The 21,635-nt window shown below is 48.4% G+C and overlaps 1 protein-coding gene across 1 annotated transcript in view; it reads left to right on the top strand.

Moving 5' to 3' along the window:
• The first annotated feature begins 491 nt into the window (after positions 1 to 491).
• The window catches only part of ITPKB (inositol-trisphosphate 3-kinase B), a 66,930-nt gene continuing 45,786 nt past the window's right edge, over positions 492 to 21,635 (top strand). Inside the window, exons 1-2 of the mRNA XM_053973734.1 lie at positions 492 to 622; positions 2,033 to 3,104. Of these exons, the coding sequence (XP_053829709.1) occupies positions 2,196 to 3,104 (909 nt within the window). The 5' untranslated portion in view covers positions 492 to 622; positions 2,033 to 2,195. The remainder of the gene's footprint in view (positions 623 to 2,032; positions 3,105 to 21,635) is intronic.

The raw sequence follows: 21,635 nt of genomic DNA, 5'->3' as shown, positions 1-21,635 counted from the left end.
TGCCCGCACCGCACGCCGCGGCCGCGGGTGGAAAATGCCTCGTGTGTCTTAACCCACAGCCCAGCCACCAAAGCACAGCGACGGTTTTTGGGTTTTTTTTTTCTTAGTTAACAATGGAAACTTTTTTTTTTTTTCAGTATTTCCCTCCAGCCTGAGCCGAGCGAGAAGAGAAAAAAAAAAACAAAACAAAAAAAAAAAAAAAAAAAAAAAAAAAAACTTGTTCCGCTGAGTTCAACCCCAGACAGGCTCACAACTTCCTTCCTGCTCTCCTACCCCCTCCCTCCGCTCTCCTCCTCCTCGCTGCTCCTCTCCCTCTCCTCCTCCTCCTCCTCCTCCTGCTCCTGCTCTCTCCGCCTTTCCAGCCGCACCGGGAGCGAGCGCCGGGGCCGCGGCGCGGAGCTGCCCGGAGCGCGGAGCCGCCCGCTCAGCCTTGGCCGCCGAGGCGCGGAGGGGCAGAGCCCGGCGCAGCCGGCCCGCCCCGGGGCGAGGAGAGGCGCTCGGAGCCGCGGAGGGAGCGGGAGTCCCGGCAGCCCCGCGGCGATGGTTTCGGCAGCGCCCCGCGGCCGCCGGCGGGCGCTGCCGGGCGGCGCGCACTGAGGGCGGGCGCGGATCCCGACCCCAGGTAAGCAGCGGCGGTGGCGGGGGGGTGTCGCGGCCGCCCCTCCGCCGGGGGATCCTCGGCAGCCGCGCCGGGAGCGGTGCGGGGGCCAGCCGGGTCCCGCGGGGAGGAAGGGGCGAGCAGGGGGCGGGCAGAGAGGCAGGATGCTGCCCCGGGGCCGAGCGGGCTGTCCCACACCCGAAGTCTCGCCGAGCACCTTGTGGCGATGCTAGCTTTCGTAGCCGAGCCGGAGTCCTGGAAGAGTTGCTGTGCCGGGGATCCTTGTAAAGAGTAGCTGCCTGCGCCGCCTGGGCTCTGTTGAGCCTCGCACTGCCTCCAAGCAGTGCCTGGAGGGATGGGAAGCCTTTTGGCCACACCGTCAGTTGGGACTGCGCTTAGACTTGTGAGCGTTTACCTGCCAGGAGCCTCACAGGGGGACGCACAGGAATACCGCTGATAGCATCGTACATGAGTGCTTCCAGAAGCATTTACACCCATAGCCAGAGTTAGCGCACTGTGTGTAAACAAGTTTGTACTCTCATGTGGGCAGTGCGTTTGTGCAGATCTCAGGAGTTCCCGTGCCCCGGCATGGGATGGAGACTGCAAGTCCAGGGCACATGGAGCAAACAGAAGATGACGGAAAGCACGCTGACACACACAGGGGCACAGAGAGCCACCTCCGAAAGCAGAGCCTCTCTCACGCGTGTACACAGTCACACACTTGCCAGAACAAACAGCACTGCACATCTCTGCATGTGGGGTCCGGGCTGTGACTTGGTGGCAGTTGCAGCCTGGGATGTCCCGGACAGCAAATGTGCACAGGGAAGGCACATTTAGCCAGGGCATTCATGAAGATGTGCAAAGCCCTGTTGTTGCACATGGTGAGTTAGGGGACTAACTTGAGATGTGACCCTGTACCATACAAAACAGTGCAAGCAGGAAGTTGTTCCCTGTGTCATACAACATAAATCCATTCCTGAGACTTGGTCTTGCTATAGGTAACAGACTGGAGGGTGAAAAATTTAAGTTGTTTGGAGTTTTTATCTTCCTTTAGAAAATGTCAAGTTTTGGGGCAAACACTTGAAAGGTGCCAACTTTCAGTTCACACCAGTTAATAATTCTCTTATTCTGTTGTGGGAATGGCTGCTGGCTGTGTGTCCTGTCAGACACTGCTGCTGCAGCTGTGTCGACAGGCAACCTGGAGAGGGAACAGGGAAGGCAGGGAAGAGGGAAAGCAGCCCCAAACCTGACTTCCCCTTCATTCAGATCCTTCTGATGACCAGGCCGGCCCGTGTCCCCACGGGTGACACACCGGGGATGCATGCAGGTGGGAGGGGCACACAGGAAGGGAAGAGTCTGGCACGCTCTGTGCCCAGCTGGATGGTGAGCTGAGGGAGGGCACAGAACTACTCTTAACTGCTTCTCTCTCCTCAGCTGTCCCGTTTTATGGAGCTGCGGGCCAGGGCCAGCCCAGCTCCCCGTTTTCCTGCTGACGATGCTGCTGGTCCCGTCGTGGAGAGACCCTGGGCAGACCCGCAGAGCCTGAGTGCCGAGGCGGCAGTGGCGACGGCCCCCCTGTGCTCCCCGGCTGACTACTATGGCCGTGTACTGCTATGCGCTCAATAGCTTGGTGATGATGAATAGCAACAGCGAGGTGACAAGCGGCAGGAGCAAGACGCCGCCTCCTCCCGGACAAGTGCTGCCCAGGGGTCCGGAGACGCCCGGCAGCTGCCGCTCGCTCCCTGCCTTCAGCCCGGCCCCGGTGCCGCCCCGCTCCCCGCGCTGTGGCCCCACTTTCCTCTTCCCACCACCTGAGGAGCCCCTGCGGCAGCCAGGCAGCCCCGGGGGGCGGCGGGGCAGCCGAGGCGAAGAGGGACAGCCGGGACCCCCCATGGCACGGCAGCTTCAACGGGAGCTGCACAACGTGCAGGTGAACCAGAAAGTGGGGCTCTTCGAGGCACACATCCAGGCACACAGCTCTGCCGCCCAGCCGCCCCGGAGCCCCCGGCTAGCCCGGCCCCTTCCGGCCAGCCGCACGGCATCAGTGGTGGGACTTGGAACTGGACCCCGGCCGCGAGTCCTTGGAGAGAGCGAGGCCTCCGATGGTGGTGGGGTGCAGGTTTGTCTGAGCACTGCAGAGCCCTCCAGGAGGCCAGTGACGATGGTGGAGCTGGCAGAGAGCAGCGGCCCCCTGGAGCAGTCAGGGCCTGCACCACGGCAAGACGAGGTGGTGGTGGTCCCCACAGGACTTAAGGGCCAGCACCCAGCCATCGGTGGCAGCATCCCTGCCGTCATTGTCACAGACCTGGGGGGCCCGGAGGAGGAGGCCGGTGCCGTGCCCCCTGGCAGCCTACCCGTCCGGAAGCTCTCATCATCCTCAGCGTCTTCCACTGGCTTCTCCTCATCCTGGGAGGAGTCCGAGGAGGACATCTCCAGTGACCCCGAGCGCACCCTGGACCAGACCCCGGCCTTCCTGCAGACCCTGGACCAGCAGAAGCCCCGAGTGGTGAGTCTTGCACCAGCCCTGGGGAGGTGGGGTGAATGGTGGCAGCATCCCTGCTCTCAGGCACAGCTGCAGCAGGGGGGCAGAGGTCTCTTGCAGCAGAGTTCTGCAGAGAAACTTTACTCTTGCTCCGTGGTGCTTGCTTTCCTTCACATGAAAAGTTTTCAGACTGGGAAGAGGGGTTCCTAGCCGGAAAATCCTCTCATGAGAGAGTAGTGGTACCTGTTTCATTGTGCACAAGTCCTTGCAGAGCTTCCCTGGTGCTCCAAAGCTGCCTGCCAGCATGCATAAAATACATCCATGGACTGCAGCCTTTGGCTGACATGTGGTTGTGAGCTTCAGTTTTTCCTCAGCACAGCTTCCCGGGGTGCTGAAGGTTTCCCATGGTTTACATGAGCCTGAGGGAGAGTTTATTTCCTCCTGCAGTTGAAACTGTGAGGGCCAACTGTCTGTTCAGGTTTACAGTGATGCCCATCACCACAATGTCTCTGTGTCTTTCACAAAGAAGCAAAATGCTCTAGAATTTCTGGTAATTCCCCTTTTGAATAAAACTTTTTGCTTGTGGGGTATCTTATATTTTAGGTAAGCATATTTTTATTAGATATTTATATTAAGTTCATTTGTTTCAGAATCTTTGTTGTGGAGCTGATTGTGAGGCTTAAGGCAAGAGAAATCATGAGTGTTGTGTTACCCTTAAGAGAAGAAAGGTCTCCTCAAAGAGAACTCTGAAGCATTCTCCAAAGGCATGAGACAGTCATGGGATTTGCTGTGTCACTAGCGGAGTTCATTGCATGTGTGAGTGCATCACACAGAGCGTGCTTTGCTCTGAGCTCTCACACCACTTGTCCAGAGGGCTTTGAACCACTTTAACCCAGTGCAGGGCACCCATCACAAGGTTCTCCAACCAGCACTTGGTATCATCCAGCTCTGAGACATTACATCGATTTGAGCCCAGCACTGGAGCCTCCCACTGACAAACCTTGGAACATGCAGGACAACCCAGTGGCTCCTCAGTTTAAAGAGGTTTAATAAAGGCTCATGAACTTTCAGTGATGTATTTCACTATGTTTAATTTCCTGTAGACACATGGTAGTGAAACTCCAGCTAAACTCAATGACACAAGGAAAACTAGTGCAGAGAAACATCTAAGTGAAGGCATCAAACTTGGAAGAACTGACACTGTGGTTTGTAAAACACTCAGCAGGCTGAAATAAGTATCTTTTCATTTGTACTCCTTTTGTCCTTTTCTAAGAATCCAGGCTCGGTTCTGCTCAGGGTGGAGCAGCAGCTGAGTAAAAGCAGTTAAAGAAGTTATGAGTTTCTCGTTCATCGTGTTTGCAGACAGTTTTGTATTTTGGGGCTCTCAACTGATGAATCAGCTTGTTCCCTTTGGGAGCTGCTACAATCCCTCTGCTGATTAAATTCTGCTGGTTTTATGTGCATGAGCTGTAGTAATCTCTGCTCCATTCTCTGCGCTAATGACTGTTCCTAGTGCCAGATCCCACTGATTTGCTGCTGAAAACAGTTCATTGATGGGCAAAAGCATGCCTGATGCTCCTGTGGAAAGCTTCCTGGAGCCTCAAGCTGACTCTGCACAACCTCCCGTGGCCTCCAGTGAGCTCAGCCAGGCCGGTGGCTCAGCAGTTAACAGGCAAGGCTCATTTGTATTGCTAAAAGGTCTGGATGAGAGTGAGCTCAGATCAGGTCTACGATCAGAGTAACTGCTGGGCTCCATGGGACTACTTAGACTAAACGAGATGAAGATCTGGTCCAAAATGTGTCAGGCAGCCTAAGGAGGTGCACTTGATTTTGTGTTTCAGTGCTGGAGTCTCAGCAGGAGCAGTGAGGCTAATTTACAATGATACTTTCCACTGGCCTCCACAGGTCCCTTGCAGGGCTGATCACTGACTTTGGCAGGTTTTAGTGAACTTCTCAGCAGGATCGTGTGCAAATGCCCAGTAATTCAAAATTGATTTTGTATAAATAACACCCAGCTTTGTGTACTGGTTGGCAGTATCTTATAAATCCATAATGACAGCAGAAGGCAGCTACTGAAGCAGTGTCAGGTTGCACACTCATTTGCTTTCATGAACTCACTATTTCCTTTCAACAATGTACACGGTCTGGAAATGAGTTGTGTAATGAGAGGGAATGTGTGAGAAGCTCTCTCCACAACTCGTGCTTTTAGTCAAATCCTGGGAGATCTTGGCTAAGAGAAACCAGCAAGGTGCCTCTGGGTGCCTGTGGGTTGAGTAGATAAACACAGGGCAGGCAGAGAGCCCTGCCTGTCTGCACTGGGCACTGCTGGCACAGGGGAGGCTGTTCTACCTGGAGGAGAGGTAATGAGGAGTGTCAGGAAAGCAGCTCCTGCTGCAGACACAGTCTGTGCTGCACATCTCACATAGCATGTTTACAGATTTGATAAACAGCAGGCCTGCTCCTGCCCTTCCTTTTTGGAGGCTGTCTGGTTTAGCAAATCTGTTAGGGATGTCCGGCGGTCTATTGTAGTTCCTCCTGACATCCCGGGGACACAGGCAGATCCCTCTGGCTGGCATGGACTCATCCTCCATTTGTACTGCAGGTAGGAAACTTTGTTTGTGTTCAGGCCTGAAAATTGGCCAGTAAGAAAATTATGTTGCCAAGTAAAAGGGAAGGAGGTATTGTGGCCACATTTTTGGACACTGTGACCTGGAGCAGCTCTGTGAGTGAAACGGGCTCTGTATCTGTTTGTTGGAACAGTTTGCTCAGTGCTTTCCCTGTCCCTGGAGTGCCCTGGTGCTCAGTGGGCTGCACAGCACCAGGGAACAGTGACCCTGCCACAGTGGTTGCAGACTTGTGAAGTGCAGTGACAGTAAGAGCAACGTGATGTTTTTCTGTTTAATTACAAATCCACTTAAGGTCTGAGTAAACTTCCACGTAAGGGCTTTTGCAGCTGTGGCTTTCCCCGGGCTGTGGGCTGCTGCCGGAGAAACCCCACGTTTGTTTATTGATGCTCGGAAGGTTTCGGAGACTCTTGAGCGATTGCACTTCTTGGGCTGTGTGGGAGGGATGGGCTGTCCAGGCAGTGTGTTGGGATGGGGACACTGTGGTTTGGAAATGCCGCAGGGGAGCACTCTGTGCACACCCCCTGTCACCAACACGGGCACTCTGGGGAAGGAGCTGGCCTGAGCTCTGTGCTCACCAGTTACCTGAGGCAGGAGGATGTTGGAGGACTGTTGGGAGGCACCTGCCTCCACCGCTGTCTCATGCTGAGGGGGAGAATTTCTCCCCTCCTGGCTGATCACAGAGGTTGGGTGTGTAGGGAAGTGAGAAGGTGCTACTTTGTCCCAGGTTCTGAGTGGCACGGGTAGCCTGAAATGGCAGCCCAGTCTCTTGAGGAGATTCCACACCTAAAATAAGATACGTTCTCATTGTGACTCCCACTGACTTCTTGACTGGAAAAAGAGCAGTGTATGAGTTTTGCCATTCTGGGGGCTCTGTTGGCTTTTCCCAAAGGAGAGCTGATAACGAGGATGTACTCTGCAACAGGAGACTTGTCCCACTCTTAGAAACTGGCTGCGCCCCTTAAGCAAAAGATATTCCAAAGCTGGTCATTAGTGAGTCCTTGTCATTGACCTAAAATCTCTGGTTTGTCAACTTCTCTGCAACTGGATACAAAGCAACAGACAAGTGGGAGGAAAGGCAGAAACTGTGCAAGCAAGCACGTACTATAGAAAAATGACATGCCGGGGGGAAAGGAACCCCTTCCTGGAAAAACAGTGCAAGACACTGCAGTGTTCCTCTTCCTGGCTTTCCCACAGCCGCTGTGAAAATGCAAGGATGTACAGCAGAATAGTAATCAAGGGACTTGCTACTCTGTGAAACTTCTGCTCCTTTCAGCAGGCCGAGTAGATTTCTCAGAATAAGAGACTTCCATTAACCTGTGTGATATGGCAAGAACTTTTGGAAAAAGCTAACAGCAGTGCTGATGACAGGCATTCTTTTAATTGATTTATTTGTTTGACTCACAGTGGCTGTTAATGCAGTCCTGAAAGGAGCCAAGTTTAGATAGGGCTAGTGTCAGCCAAGGGCCTCTGAGACCTTTGCTTATTTCTCTTTGAGAGGTTCCAAGGCATAAGCTGACAACAGGAGTCCTGATTTGTTCCTATAAAAATCAATCAAATTAAATATGCTTTCATTCCCTTTCCAAGCTGTCTCTGTGATCAGGAAGTCTCCGTGTAATAGAAACCATGACCACATGGCTATGGTGATACATGCAAGCCCTGTGAATATATATCTTTATGCCAACTGTGTTTATGTGTTTCACTCCTTACTCCCACTGTGTTTGTCTTAAAAGCTCCTAAGCTTATGAGCTTGTGAGTGGTATCTCTGATTTAGTATCAATATAATGTCTGGTGTATTAGGGCCCTGCTGGCTTACTCAGAAGAGCAACTGTTCTTTTAGTAATGCACATCCTTGAAAGGGAAGATGCTTAGCACACCTGGTAAGCTGCCAAAGGATGGAGTCTCCCTGCTTCAGGAAGACTAGGGGGGAGAGGGGAATGAGGTGGGCACCTCTGTGTTTCCCCTTTCAGAGCACCACGCTCTGCAGACCTGGCAGCACGGCGTGTTCTACCTGCTGGGATGAGATGAGGACACCCCAGTGCTTGGCGGGCTGGGCAGAGCTTCAGGCTCTTCGTGGATGGAGGCTGTGCACTCCAGGGACTTCACAAAGCATCACTCCCTATTCCATAGCTAATCCTCTACCTACTCATGTGACCTGCTCAGGGAATAAGCAGCTTTTTTATGGGCTCCTCCCACAGGGGCTAAGTGAAGATGCTGCCATAACCCAATGAGAGACATATGGTACTACTTAAGGTCTGTTTTCATCAGCACTTTTAAGCTCATTGGGAAGGGTTTCTTCTCTGTGCACATTCTCTGTGATTGACAGGGCAAGAATTACATGGCACATAGCGGATCCTTTTCATAGAGGGACTTACTTGCTAGCACAGATGCTGTCTTGCATATTTTATTTCTCAAAAAATTTTATGCTGAAAGCATCCATTAAAGTGGCAAAATAAATCACCCCATATTTCTGAGGTGCAGGAAGAACAAACATTTAGGCCCATCATCCTTAGGGTCTCCAGCTCTGGAAAGAGCCAGATTTCCACCTCTTCTGGTGGGAATTGCAGGATATCAGGAGCTTGCCCTGATCCTTTGGATGGAAAACTGAACGTCCACAGAGCTAATTTCATGGATCAGTGGGAACTTCAGAGTTTTGTCTTCACCTTTTTAGAGGCTTGCAATGACAAAACCCAAACTGTAGTCAGCACGTCTCATGTTTTCTATATTATTTCTATAATGTGTTAGGACAGATTTGCATGTGAAGAAAATATTAGTGCAGCACTGAGTTCTCGCGTGCCATGTGATGGCTGAAAGCCACTGCTGAGCTAATGTTTTCTTTACATGTAATTCTGTTCCAGCTCACTAAAGAAATAATGGCATCTATGTATGACATTAAATGTGGCTTCAGCTAAGATTAGTCTTCTGTCTGTAATGGTTAGAGATTATTTTGTTTATACCGGTAGGTAAATTTGTGCAGTAAATTTGACCTGCTTTCTTCCAATGAAGCCCAGCCAAGCTTTCTAAGAAAGGTATGTTAATATTTAACAGACAGTGAAAACTAAATGTTAACATTTTTAAATCACTGAGTAACTTTGCAGCCTAATTCCTTTTCTTAAATGTGACTTTTTGGGGAATGCTGGCTTCCACACTTGCTGTGTCACTTGAAATGGCCCTTTTATGGCATTCATCTTGCTTAGCCTTGCTGGGTGTCTCCTCAGGCATCCTAAGGTTCTCCTAAAGTAGCTTTCTTGTCTCTTACTCTAATGGGATCTTGACAACTAGCCCAAGAGTTTGCTTTAAGACAGAGGAATCTGTTTCTGAATGTCTTCTATAAAATTTATTGGAATTTCACTTTTATTCCTGTAAAAACCCAGGTCATGCATAGCCTGCACAACAGCTCCAAGTAGTTCAGAATGCTGATTCAGTCTGAGGTCTACCAGCCTCAAAAGCAAGTGCCCATGACTGGCTTTAGGTCAGTGTTTAGGCAGCAAAATTCAACTTGCTCTGTAACAGGATGATCATCCAGTATGAATTGGTGCAGGTACATTCAGAAGTTCAGCGTCTCCAGCTGCATGTTTCAGTCTGGGTGCACGCACTGTGAATGCACTGGGAACTGGTGGAAGCCTTTGGAAAACACAGGCTGCAGCTCCTTCTTTCCCAGGCACGGTGGGAGTTCAGCCCAGAGCTGCTGTCACAGCTGTGTACCTGTAGAGATCCTCATTGCTGCTGTCAGCCACGGGTTGCATTTACAGAGTGGTTTGTGACCTTAATTTCCCAGAGATGGGTGATATTGGAGTCAGGAGCTGCTGCAAGCTGCTAAGACCCATGGTAGACTCTTTCCTCTCTCAATATTTATTTCAGTCTTTTCGTACATTTCAGCCATGAAAAGAAAGAAGTGATTTTTCTTTTTTTATAGTAAAGAAAGTTCTTTTCATTAATGACATGGGAAAAGGGACAAGCCAGTAGAAGGAATTAAATTCTTCTTTTAGATATAAGATTTATTGCTGGTCAAAACACAAGGCTTGATTTTGGAAGGAGAACTAGGGGGTAAAACAACAAGTGCTTAGCACTTACAACTAGTTCTTGTAAGCAGTACAGTGTAGTATCTGATCAGTGCTACACAACAGGAACTTCATTAGCATTCTGCAGTGTTGTGGTTTTAAGTAATAGTAAAGCATCCCTCGTCTCTGTGAAAGACATAGATGTGCTCAGGAGGGACATGCCTGCAGACATTTTAATGAGTTAGATTCAAAGGAGAGAATCAGGTTGTCTCTTCACTGTTTGCTTCACACACTTGATTTGCAGAGATGTCAGCACCTGGGGTTGCTGTGGCGTGGACCTCACTGAATTTATGTGAGTTTTTCCCAGGGTTTCATCCTTGACTTTTAAGTCTTGTACTTGGGATTTTGGACAATAGGGTTCCTGTACTATGCAAAGCAGAGGAAGGTCTCATGGGGCCTGCAGTCTTTGCTGTCACAAAACTCCCTGCAGCCAGAATGAGGACCCGTATATCTACACCAGGAGTAACCAGCACAACATTTTGGTCAAATGGCTATGACAAGAAGATGATGCAACTCTTTCCTCCCACCCCGTCAGCCTTTGCAGAAGGGGCTGTTTAGCAAGGGCTAAGCAATGGCAGCACCTACCTTCAGCATCAGCTCCTTCTCCTCCCCCTTCACTTCCTGTCCCTTTGCCCTTGCTTGGGCAATTCATCTGCAGCAAGATAGAATCAAAGAGCCCTCTTCCTTTGCTAAACAATTGGCTCCTTTTGTTAGGGTCAGATAAAACGCTGATAAAAGCTGTTGTAGCTCCACTGAAGCCAGCGGGAGCATGCTGCAGGTTTGGTCCTTGACTGTTTTTCGCAGTGCTCACTCCTGCATGTATCCAGTTACATCTTGTGGTAAATCCAATCTTAAGCTGAATTAATGAACCAGAGATGTAGTCCCTCTGGGGGGGTTTGCCCATTCACAGGTACAGTGCCTCAGAGCTTTTGGAGACAGGAGGTTTATAAATGGAAAGTTCTGCAGGGAGGCTTTTTGGAAACTGCATTTTAGGGTTGGGTGTTTTTCTCTCATTTCTTGCTAAACAATCTGATCCCTGCCACTCAGGAGAAGGGCAGGAGCCAAGGCTGGCCTTCAGCTCACCACTGAGCCTTGTTGGTTGTAGACCTGCATTTTGGGAAGGCGTAGGAATAGTTTTTATCCCATTGAGCTAAACACATTCAAAGCATTTTCATTAAAGGGGTACTTAAGTACAAGCCCAGGTGTACCTCTCAAAAGAGAGGAGACCAGGGCTCCAGGAAGGGGTGGGAGCGAGGAGGAGGTAAGCAGGCTCCTTCTCACCATGTGGACCATAGGAATTGCTTTGCTGGCAGCTGCAAGCTCCATTGGTTATCCAGGGGTATCCTCCCACTGCAGGCAAGGTACAGAGCAGCCAGTTGGGGAATTAGCAATGTGTCCAAATGTAATATGGTTGCTATTATGGGTAATATATATTTAACACTCTGCAGGGACTGTTTAAACCTGCATCTGCAGGAAGGGGAAAAAAGTCAGGTTTGCTTTCTTGGCAGACTGCACATCAGAGAGTCCAATCTGTAATCTCTCTTGGTATGTTTTATGTGGGTGGGTTTTGTTAAGTTACAGGCAAAGTTATTGCACCCCTAGGCTACTCACATTAAATGTTTCTCCAATTTTAGCAACATTCTTTCCAGGCTCAGCTACATTTGTTTCTGTCTTCTCTATGGCAATTGATGAGCTCAGTCAGAAATGTATAACTCCACGGGATCTCCTGTTATATATTTCTTCCACAGCTGTAGCTGAATCGGCGCAGTGTAATCCAATGACTTATTGTAATGCCTAATGCTTTCTTTAATACATTCCAGATTAAAGGAGTCAGCAAAGTTTACATATCCAAAGTAATAAATTTAAACAATAATAATGGCAAACCCAGAATCATGATTATATCTTGAAAATGCTGGGCTTTTATTTCCTCCTATCTTTTCTGGTCTGGCTAAAGTCTGTTTTTAGGAAACTGAACAGGACAGATAAAAGATGATGAGACAAACAATTTAATCCCTTAATAATGTCAAGTGGAAAATCCAACAACAGATTGGCAAGAAACTGTAATAACAACTGTGAAGTGACCCTTACTGAGGACTAAAGAACTGGTTTTAAAGGCTGAACTGGGGACATAATTAGAGATGAGCCTGAATCAGTGCCCATAGGCTCAAATATTTCTTTGAACTCTGAAATGGAGCCAAATTCTTTTCTTTTCTTTTTTTTTTTTTTTTTTTTTTTATCCATGCCTGTACAGCATCATCTTAGCTGCACTGAGGCCAGTTCAGCATCACCTCATACCTCGTATTGCCCTGGGTACCCACACAAAATGACCATGAACAGCCCCAGGGTGGTATTCCCACCTCTGGGTGCTGTTGCAGATAGAGTGTGGGATAACAGCCAGTGTACACAGCCCAGGTAGGTGCTTGTTATGGCAGCAGAAGAAGGGATGGGCAGTGCCTCCCAAGTGGAAGAAGAAGAGATGAGCGTTGCTGCATTGGCCTTTCAGTCCCAGCATCTCATCGTGCCCTTGCAGGGACTGCAGCCCTGGGCAGCAACTCTAAATAGTTTTGGGCTGCCATTAATAGATAGACCTTGGAAGCAAGGCATGTGGTCACAGGAGTAGGAGGCACTAGAAATTGTAATTGCCAAAGCAGCTTCAGAAAGAAGGTGTTAATTATTATCTCTCCTTGGAGCCATATTTACTTAGAGCTGACAGCGCTCCACCCTGGGGTTCCTGGGAGGAATGTCTTGCTGGGGTGAAGACCGGGGCTGCCAGAAAGGAAACAAAAGAAGGAGATTTTAGAACAGTGGCTTATCTCTATCCACCTGAATTACTGTTGTATTTTAAAAGAATATGGGAAAAAGGGTTGTTTGAAAAAGCCTTGACAAGTGTACTCTCCCAGCTCCATTGTTTTAACCTTCTCCTAGGAATTTGTGTATAAAATGTTCTCAATTGAGTTTATCTCTGCTTGACAAATCCTGTATTTCCCTTCCGTGCTTTTAGTGGAGTGGGAACTAACCTTGATCTTTTTGCAAAGCAAACAGAAGTTGGGTGTCACATTCCCACCTTCACACACAAACAGTGCGTGTCACAGCTTTTGAGCAAGATGTGCAATCACTGACGAAAAAATTGTGTAAAGCTCATATTCAAGATGAGCTTTTAGAAAAGCAGCTCCAAACTGAGCCAGACTCTCTCAGAGGAGGGAGCAACTGATGTTGTCTGGCTCTTGTGGAAGCACCTGCTCAGCAGGTTAAAACAAATGGTCTGAAGCCAGGACTGTAGCTCAGCTCCTCTACTAGCAGCCCCTCATCTATGTCTCATCTTGAGGAGAAAAGACTTGGCCTCTCTCCTCAGGTCTCTGTTTTCTCATGTTACCCTGCGTTGCTAGAATGGCTTTTCTGAGCCAAGGAAAGCAGCAGAGGAGTCCAGGTGGTCACAAGTGACCAAAACATTGACCAGATGCTGGGCTGGCAATGAGAGGGAAAAGCAGAGGTAGCACGATGCCACCTAGTCTGTTATTGTCTTCCCTGTATCATACATCCCAACCAACTCTGGTATTTGGTTTTTGAGCATTTGGGCGGCTCAGGAGGCAGTTCCAGATGCCAGGTTTGTTCCTGTGGATGGGAACCCTTCCCAGAAGGGAGAAAGCTCAGAGAAGCCTGTTTAATATAGGCTGATCTCATGCTTGAGCATATGCAGGAGTTGACCTTTCAGTGCTGAAATAAGAAGTGATGGGAATAGAATAAATCACAGTCTTGAAAGAAAAGCCAAGGAGCTTAGAGATGCACCTCAGGAGAAGGAATCAAGATAGAGAGGCTGAGAGCCACAGAAGGGCCAAATGACAGATTCTAAAAGCAATCTTTCAGCAATGAGTTTGATGGAACTTTGCAGAGCGAAGGCTGTTGAGATGAGAAATGAGGATATGATGTGATGAGCCCAGAAAGTGGATTTTATTTGGGTGGATAGACTGGAAAGACTCTTTTAGGGATGCTATCCTGAAAAAATCTGCAAGACTTACAGATAGGTTGGATGTGAAGACTTAGAGAGATCCAAGTTTTCCACTTACTAAAAGTTTCAGGGTAGTAGCAAAACATTCACAAATAGGAGCAGTAACATTTACACTTGCACTGTAAAGACATAAATTGTTCTGTGAATGGCCAGGCAACAAAGAATCAAACCTCTACATTGCATTGCAAGCCTCAGAGCTTTTGTGTCTTGACTGAATCCAAAGCTAAATTTTCTGTAATCTTGATAGGAGACAGCTCCAATCCTCTATGGTCCATCCACTTAACCTTCAGGGGCCTGGCTTTGAATGCAGGATTTTTCCAAGACAGCCAAAACTCCAAGCACTCCCCTCATACCTGGAAGCCATAGCCTGATGAGGAACTCCTTCTGTGTGGTGGCTTCTGTTGTAGCCCTACTCCGTGTTCAGCCTCAAGAGAGGGAGGCTCAGAGCTTTTTCAGAGCTCATCACTGCCTAGATAGAGGCTGAGGTTTGCCCTCCTGGCCTGCTCTTCCTCTGGACCATCCGTGCTGTGTCCCAAGGGCAGTCAGAGCCTCAGAGCCGTCCAGACAAACTCTGGCAGGACAGGAGATTGTAGGAGCTGGCTGGATCTGGAAGAACAGTTTTTTGGCAGAGAATGGATTTTCCAACAAATGTCAGGGGAGAGGGGGAGTCAAAATGGTTCACAAATTCAAACACATTTTCTGAATAGTTCTGGCCTAGAAAAAAATACAGAGGTGGGGGAAGAAGGAGGGATGTTAAAAATAGCAGTGCGTGTCATTCTGACACTTTCAGAATGAACTGTTTCATTTTGGGGATGGTTTGTTTATGTTTTGCAAGTATTTGAAATGTAGATTTGATTCAAAATGGCATTTTTCACTTAAAAGTTGACCTCGCCACTAAAATACATTGAAAGAAGAGAAGAGAAAAGGTTTTTTAGGATTTCATAACCCAAAATGAAACACCTCCTTTTGCTTTGGCTCCAGATGAGACATTGTGGAGTTTTCCTTTCACAGCCCCATGATCTTAGCTGTGTCCAGCCCAACCTGAACATCTCCTCTCCCTATGTTTTTTGATTGAGCTCTGGTGTTAAAAAATAAATCCAGCTCCCATGCTGGCCAACCCTTAAATCTAATGCCATGGAGCAAGTACTTTAGTTTATTCTGAGGTCAACCACACATTGCTGTGATTCAGACTGAAACCTGTGGTATCAAATTAATAAGAGCTGTAGGTTTTGTAGATAACTGGCATCTTCCCCGGAAGATGCAGTGTCGAACCTCATTTAGAAAAATAACCCAAACTCTTGAGGCCCTGAAATCTGATCTAGAAATCTTCAGAGAAGCCAGAGTTTGCAGACAGCTGAATGACAGACTTTCACTCCCCTGACATTCACACTGGTCTCATTCAACTGATTCATTAAAGGAAAATGAGCAAATAGCTGGTAATCACTTTGCTGTAGCCAAAACTTGCCGCAGAGTTTCCCCAGGCAGAGGGGAAGGAACACACGTGTTTGCTGTACGATGAGCCATAGTCAAGTTTACTGTTCCCTGCTGTGTTTTCTGCCTGGCTGAGACACGCTGTGCCATTTCCTCATCCCTTGGTGACTGAGTAGAGTCTCTTTTGCTGAGATTTACCTTCATTGTCTCCTGAGCCCCTCTTCTCCGTGCCTTGGGAGGGTTTGGGCACAAAAGAGGAAGAGAATAGATGCTACAGTGTGGGATGGCAAACTTCTTAATATCAGCCCCTTTGGGGCAGGGGCCATAGGAAAGATCTTTTCCATTCATGGGAAAATCCTGGGTTTCACCTGAAACAGGCAGATTTGTAAGCATTTCTCTGACCTGCTGTAATTTGAGTGTTACTGAAAGATGGATCTCATAATGTGGACAGGATATGGATATTTTTATGATAGAGGAGAGGGGCTGACAGTGGCTGAGCATCAGAGCAGGCTGTGCTCCCTGCTGGGATAGCTCTGATACTTTCTGTGGTGGCTCAGGGTCCCCCAGCAGTGGAGAGGACAGGGATCAAGGCCTGTAGCAGGATGAGGAGTCAAGGCCAATGAGTACATCAGCGATGCAGTTCCCTCGATCATGCATTTACTGTTCAAACATTGCTAACTCAAGCTCTCCCAGAAAACAATGGATTGCCTAAAAAACTACCAAAAGTTTCAGGGTTTTTGGAAGTGCTGGGCTTATTTGATTGTTTCCTGGTTTCTATGCCTATAAGTCACACTCAGGACAATTTTTCAATCTGTTCTCTGCAAGGCAGAAGCCTAGAAATGAACTTTTTTTAAAAAAACGAAAACTCAGAGTCTCAGCCACCTGATGACTGCAAGAGCTGTGGGCTGTGAGAACAAGGCAGAGCTCACGTTAAAACTGCAGGAGTGGGCAAAGGGCCTGTTGAAAGAGCTGCTTCTCTGGGTCAAGAATGGGGCTGAATGGGAAGAAAGGCCAGGAGGGCAGAGCGTGTAAGCCGATTCGGCTTGCCTGGAACAATCGGAGAACGCCAGTGCTCCCTTCCCGCCCCAGCTGAAACAAAAAGCCCATACACAACTAAAGCAAAATCTGCCTTCCTGTTTGTATGCGTGTCGTGAGGCCTGGGAGAGCAGGTGGTGTTTGACTCTTGCATCCCCCCCCCAAACTCAAAGTCCCCTCTCTCCCAGCTGAATCCAGAGGCAAGGGGGCAGGAAGAGATACAGGTGATCACTGAAGAGCAAGGACTGTACAAACTGCACAAGAGGGCCCACACTCCTTCCCTGTCGATAGTTTATATAAAACACAATTTGAAAACGAATTACTTTTTCTACTTGTAGAAGTGATTCACAGGTCTTTGACACAAGCAGCTGCCAGGAGATGGGAGTACAGCTTTGATTATGTTAAAGTGAGGAGGCAGTGACTTTTGAAGTGAGCGACTGCATTTGGATGACCTGTGGAAGGTTGTATACATCTTTCAGCAAGGAATCTTAGGCTGTGATAGGTCCCAGAAAATATCAGGCAGGGTTGTTGAACCATCCCAAACCACCTTGGCATTGAATGGTGCGGAGGCGCTGTGTGAAGTGATGCCAAGCATTCTCTAGCAGCTCTAATGGTATTTGGATTTCAATTTACTCTCATCAGATATGCTGACATGTGCCCAAGTTTGCCTCTTGAATTAAGATTCTGCAGTGTTCATTTTCCCCTTTCCAGCTGATGGGTATGTGTCCTTGCTCCCCCACGGGGAGGAAAGCAAGTATATTCTTCTTTTTAGCATGCCCTTAGAGCTATTATATGTTTAAAGGGAATTAATCCTCAGAGCAAAGGCCAGGACGTTATGTGAGTTGCATTCCAGCTGGTGGGCTGTTCCCAGGTGCTCCATCTGCAGGGAACACTTCAGTGAAATCACACCAGAGGGCAGTTCTGAAGGTGGCATACAACATGCAGATGGTCTTCTGGAAAGCAGTTGCCTTTGGAAAGCTAGCTAGAACTACTGATGGTGTAACAAACAGAATTAGAATATTTCCAGGATACAAAATTGAGGGAGGAAAGTGGCTTTACTGGCTGTTGTCAGAAAACAGAGGTTTGCATAACAGCAACATTTTCCATATACTGCGCAATGAAGTTCCTTGCTTGGGAATTAAATTGCAAGTCAGTTTTAGACAGCGTGGCCAGCTGTAACATAGCACATGTTGCAACACACATGCTGAATGTTATTACTTGGTGTCAGTGTTTATTGAAGCTAGTGGGGATTTGAGAAACAAGCTCTGGCATGGGAAACACTAACAATGTGATGGCACTTAATGTCTCAGAGAGTGTAAGGACTTTGGGGAATAAATTCTCCAAAGACAGAATACTTTGGAAAATACATACTAATCCCTTTAAACCTCTAAGACACTTTAATTTTCATATTGGGTGATGATAAGCCACAGATTTCACCACTTATCTAAAAAATATCCTGTGGTTTTTGGAAAAGCACGGGAGACTCCAGGTGCAGGTTCAGTGGTGGATTTTGCAGTGGCAGCTCCAGCTGATCTCACTGAAAAGAGTTGATTTGCTGCTGTCTGCTGGTCCCTTGCTGTCTTCTTTTGCTACTGCAGGAACCAGGGTCAGCAAACTTGAACTACACTTTCCTGTCACCTTTATGGAGACGATTCAGCACTCTAGAACATTGCTTCATTTTAGCTGCAAGACTGGAACCAGATTGGGCCAAATCCACTCTGTTGTATCTCTACTGAGTCTGGTGGGCTTGCACAATGGATAAATGTGATCCAGAGTAAGAATAACACAAACCACAGATGGCTGGGTTAAGTGCATTGTTTGTATTCATGGCTAGACCACGGAGAGCTGCCTGCATTGCAAAATCCCCCTCCCATCTGGCTCCTTCAAGGCATCTGAAATCACAGCAAGGGGAGACTGGCAAAAAAATGTGGCACAAAGACTGAGTTTCCCCTGTGCTCAGAGATGTGGACCTGTTGGCACTGGTACATGGGCTCAGCTCACCAACTGTGCTGAACTGGCATGTCAGGGAGCAGGACAGGTCACATTGCTGTGCCCTCTGATGGCAGTAAAGTTATAAATACATTTTTGGAACAAAAATAGGAACCATCCACCACAGCTATTTCTGATGACCTAAGAATAAAGTTAGATTTTGGGTTTTTTTCCTTCTGTTTCTTAGCAGGGCTGCTGAGCTCTCCAGCAGAACAGGAAGTAGGCTGAGGAGCTGTTTGAGTAACCACGGTCGTCAGATCAATGGAAAAAGCGGTTTGAGTACACTCTGTGAAAGTGCAGTCAACAATTTTGAAATTACTGCAGCTTCTCTTCCTAGGTCAGGGCTGTTGTTCATGCCAAGGGGACTTAAGTTACTACTGCTCTTTCTGTAAGCAAACAGAACATTTCTTTTTGATGATGCACATAATGTGCACCCAGGGGTGATAGCAGAAAGCTTTCCCATGGTGTCCTTGGATCAGATTCCAGATGAGTTAAGAGATAATTTGATCAAGATCCTACATAATTTTGAGATGTCTACCATGCTATTTGGAGGAAAAGTAAACTTGCTTTTATTGGAAGTTGGGCATGGAGAGGTCAGAGTAGGTGAGGAGTGAGGGAGAGGATAAGAGAGCATTTTGCTATCAAGGAGGAAGATGTACAGTTGTCAGTCTCAGAATTGAGGCTGATCCTACATTTTAGTGACACTTGCAGCTTCTTTCATGTTTTGCAAGTTCATCTGAGAACTGAATGCATGCCAAATGAATCTTTCAAGGGAAGTGGAGCTGGGTTGAAAATATCTCCAGCACAGATAATTCAAAGGAAATGCCACTTTCAAAAAAACATGTGAAATGGGTCTAAGAATCTACCTGTTTTTTCCTGTTTACTCGCTTCTTTTTTCTCTTTGCTCCCCTTAGTCCTACATTTCACCTCTCTCCTCTGCCATCACGTCACCTTTTTTTGCCTTTAGTTGATCTCACAGAGGCATACAAAGGGTTTATGGTCCTGTCACATGCTCCAGCTGGAACTAGAGCACGATTCCTTTCTGACACTATTTTCTCCAGGATTCTGTCAAGCTGAGCTACAGGCTCTCCCTGGTTTTTCACTGATTGTCTTTTCAGCTGTCCTCCTCTTGCGACACTCACGTTGCAGCCAGGCAAAGGCCGGGACAAGCTGCAGAGTGGAGACCATGCCGTGAGTGCAGGAGCAAGGGGTGCCCGGGGGGTGCCTGCGGCCAGCGGGATGGGGCGGCTGTGGGGCGGGAGCGGAGCGGCGTGGGAGAGCAGGGCCAGGAGAGAGAGATAAGGCAGGCAGGAAGGGGACAGGCAGGTGGAAAAGGGAAATGACCACGGGGGCCAGGAAGACTAAAGAGAATACAAGGGAAGCTATGAAGCCATCTGGGAATCTGCTCTAGCCACGTGTAAATCGTACGCGTCCTTGGGGCGTCGCACTGTGTGCAGAGCGAAGCAGCGCCCGGGGAGGCCGGGCACAGCTGGGATGGCGGCGTGGAGCTGTGTGGGGTGAGCCTGTGGGGTGAGTGGGGGCACATGGGGACAGCCCCGGGGGCACAGTGGTGGTGGGTGTGGGGGCGAGGGGAAGTGCATGGGTGCTCCAAGGTGGGGTGCAGGGGTGGCTGAGCTGCAGTGGAACAGTGTCCCATGAGGATAAGGGCTCGATGGAGCTGCTTTTACTTGGAGTTGTGTCCACCTGTGTCGGGTTCTGGGTGATGGCCGAAGAGCGGGAGGAGAGGTGGGTGCTATGAGGTAGAGGCAGCATTGGGAAGTTTGGGAGAAACTGAGTGCAAAATCTGATCAGGAGATGGAAAAGGAGCAAAGTGGAGGGGAAAAAAATGTGAAAAGTTGCATTGTGAAAAAGTAGTGGAAGAAAGCATCATGCAAGGTTGACATGGAAAGGCAGAGGGAAGAGAGGAGAGCTTGAGTAACAAGACTTTAAAAGTACTTAATGATGGATGGCTGGGGTGGGATTTGTGGCAAATAGCTAGATCTGAGCCAGTCTCCCTTTGTGGGGAGAAAGGGGCCCCTACAGAACACAGTGTATATGACTTGCCTGCACAGCATGAGGGGAACTGAGGCTGAGCAGCCCTGTGACTGTAAAAGGAGTTAATTAGGATAGATGCAGTCATCTGCATTGAACATGTCTAAAAAGGTGAGATGAATTTCAGTCCAGAGGACAAAATGTTACAGTAAATGAATACAAACAATCTCATGGTATCTAGCTGGGTTCCTTCATGTCTCCTCCATGCATGTGCACGCAGGAGGTGTGTGCCCAGTTTCAGGGCTTGTGCACATCAGGTGCACATGTGGACACCAGCACAAACCTGGCTGCAATGTTCATGTCTCACATCTTCTGTGCAAAAGTCCTTTGCACCTCAAACGTGGAAAGATGGAGCTGTGATGCTGGAGCAGGCTGTAGTTCCTCAGGTGTCTGCAGTTTTTATTGTAAATCATTCCTAAGAGCCTCAAGGAAGAGCAGGGAGATGTGCTGCATTTTCAGGGGGTGCTGCTGCTGATCCCATCACTCTCTCCTTCACTGTGGGACTGCCTGATTTTATCTCAGCTCTCCTGGCTGCCTCTGCCAGAGGTGTGGGGGTTACTTTGCTTTAACTCACACCGGGAGGCACCAGTGTGACAGGGAAGAAAAGTCCCAGTCCCCAGTGGTGCCATTTGCCCCACGCCACCTTGCCAACTGTTCTGAAGGAGGGACAATTTCTTTCCTCTGGTGAGAGAACTAGGTTGGCAAAGAATAACCACATCTCTGTGGGGACACCCATGGGATGTGCCAAGAGAAGCCCAGGCAGATGCAGTTATTTAATGGGATTCCTCAGGGATGGATCTGGAGCCTGTCTGTTTTGGAGGCATCCTCTGGCTGCCCCAGCCAGCTCCCTGCAGCCCTGCTCTCCTTCCTTGTTCCAGTACCTGTGCATGTCCTCATCTCCAAAATTAGGTCTGCAGGTCCCCTGCCTCATCTTTAAAACTCTCTGTGCAATTAACATGCACAGGCACATCCTTGGCAGAAAATGTCCCCAAAGGATGAGCAACAAGAGGATGGCACAGTTTGACTGAGTAGCTCAAGGTGATTTGTAGGAAAAGCTGGGAATGTCTCTCTCTGCACCAAGAAGTGGCAGCATGTTCATGGAGATCGTGAGTCTCTGGTATGACCTGAGCTCATTTAACAGTCTCCACTGTGGAGGAGAACAGAGTTTTAATTTAATGCGGGTGGTGTTGGGCAAACTCTTTTAGTGCTAGGGTCTGATAAGTCATAATTGAACTCCTCTTTCACTTAGTCCTTTACTGGAGGCTGCTCATTCTTGTGCTGCGCATTTCCTCTGCCTGCAAAAGCACTTAGAGCAGCTTGGATCCCCAGGTCACATATTCTCAATATTTATGCCCCC

The sequence above is a fragment of the Vidua macroura genome, chromosome 3 (genome assembly GCF_024509145.1).
Source record: "Vidua macroura isolate BioBank_ID:100142 chromosome 3, ASM2450914v1, whole genome shotgun sequence".
In the NCBI taxonomy this organism is placed as follows: Eukaryota; Metazoa; Chordata; class Aves; order Passeriformes; family Viduidae; genus Vidua; species Vidua macroura.
Note: the sequence above shows the minus strand (reverse complement) of the source record. Positions and strands in the feature narration are given on the sequence as shown.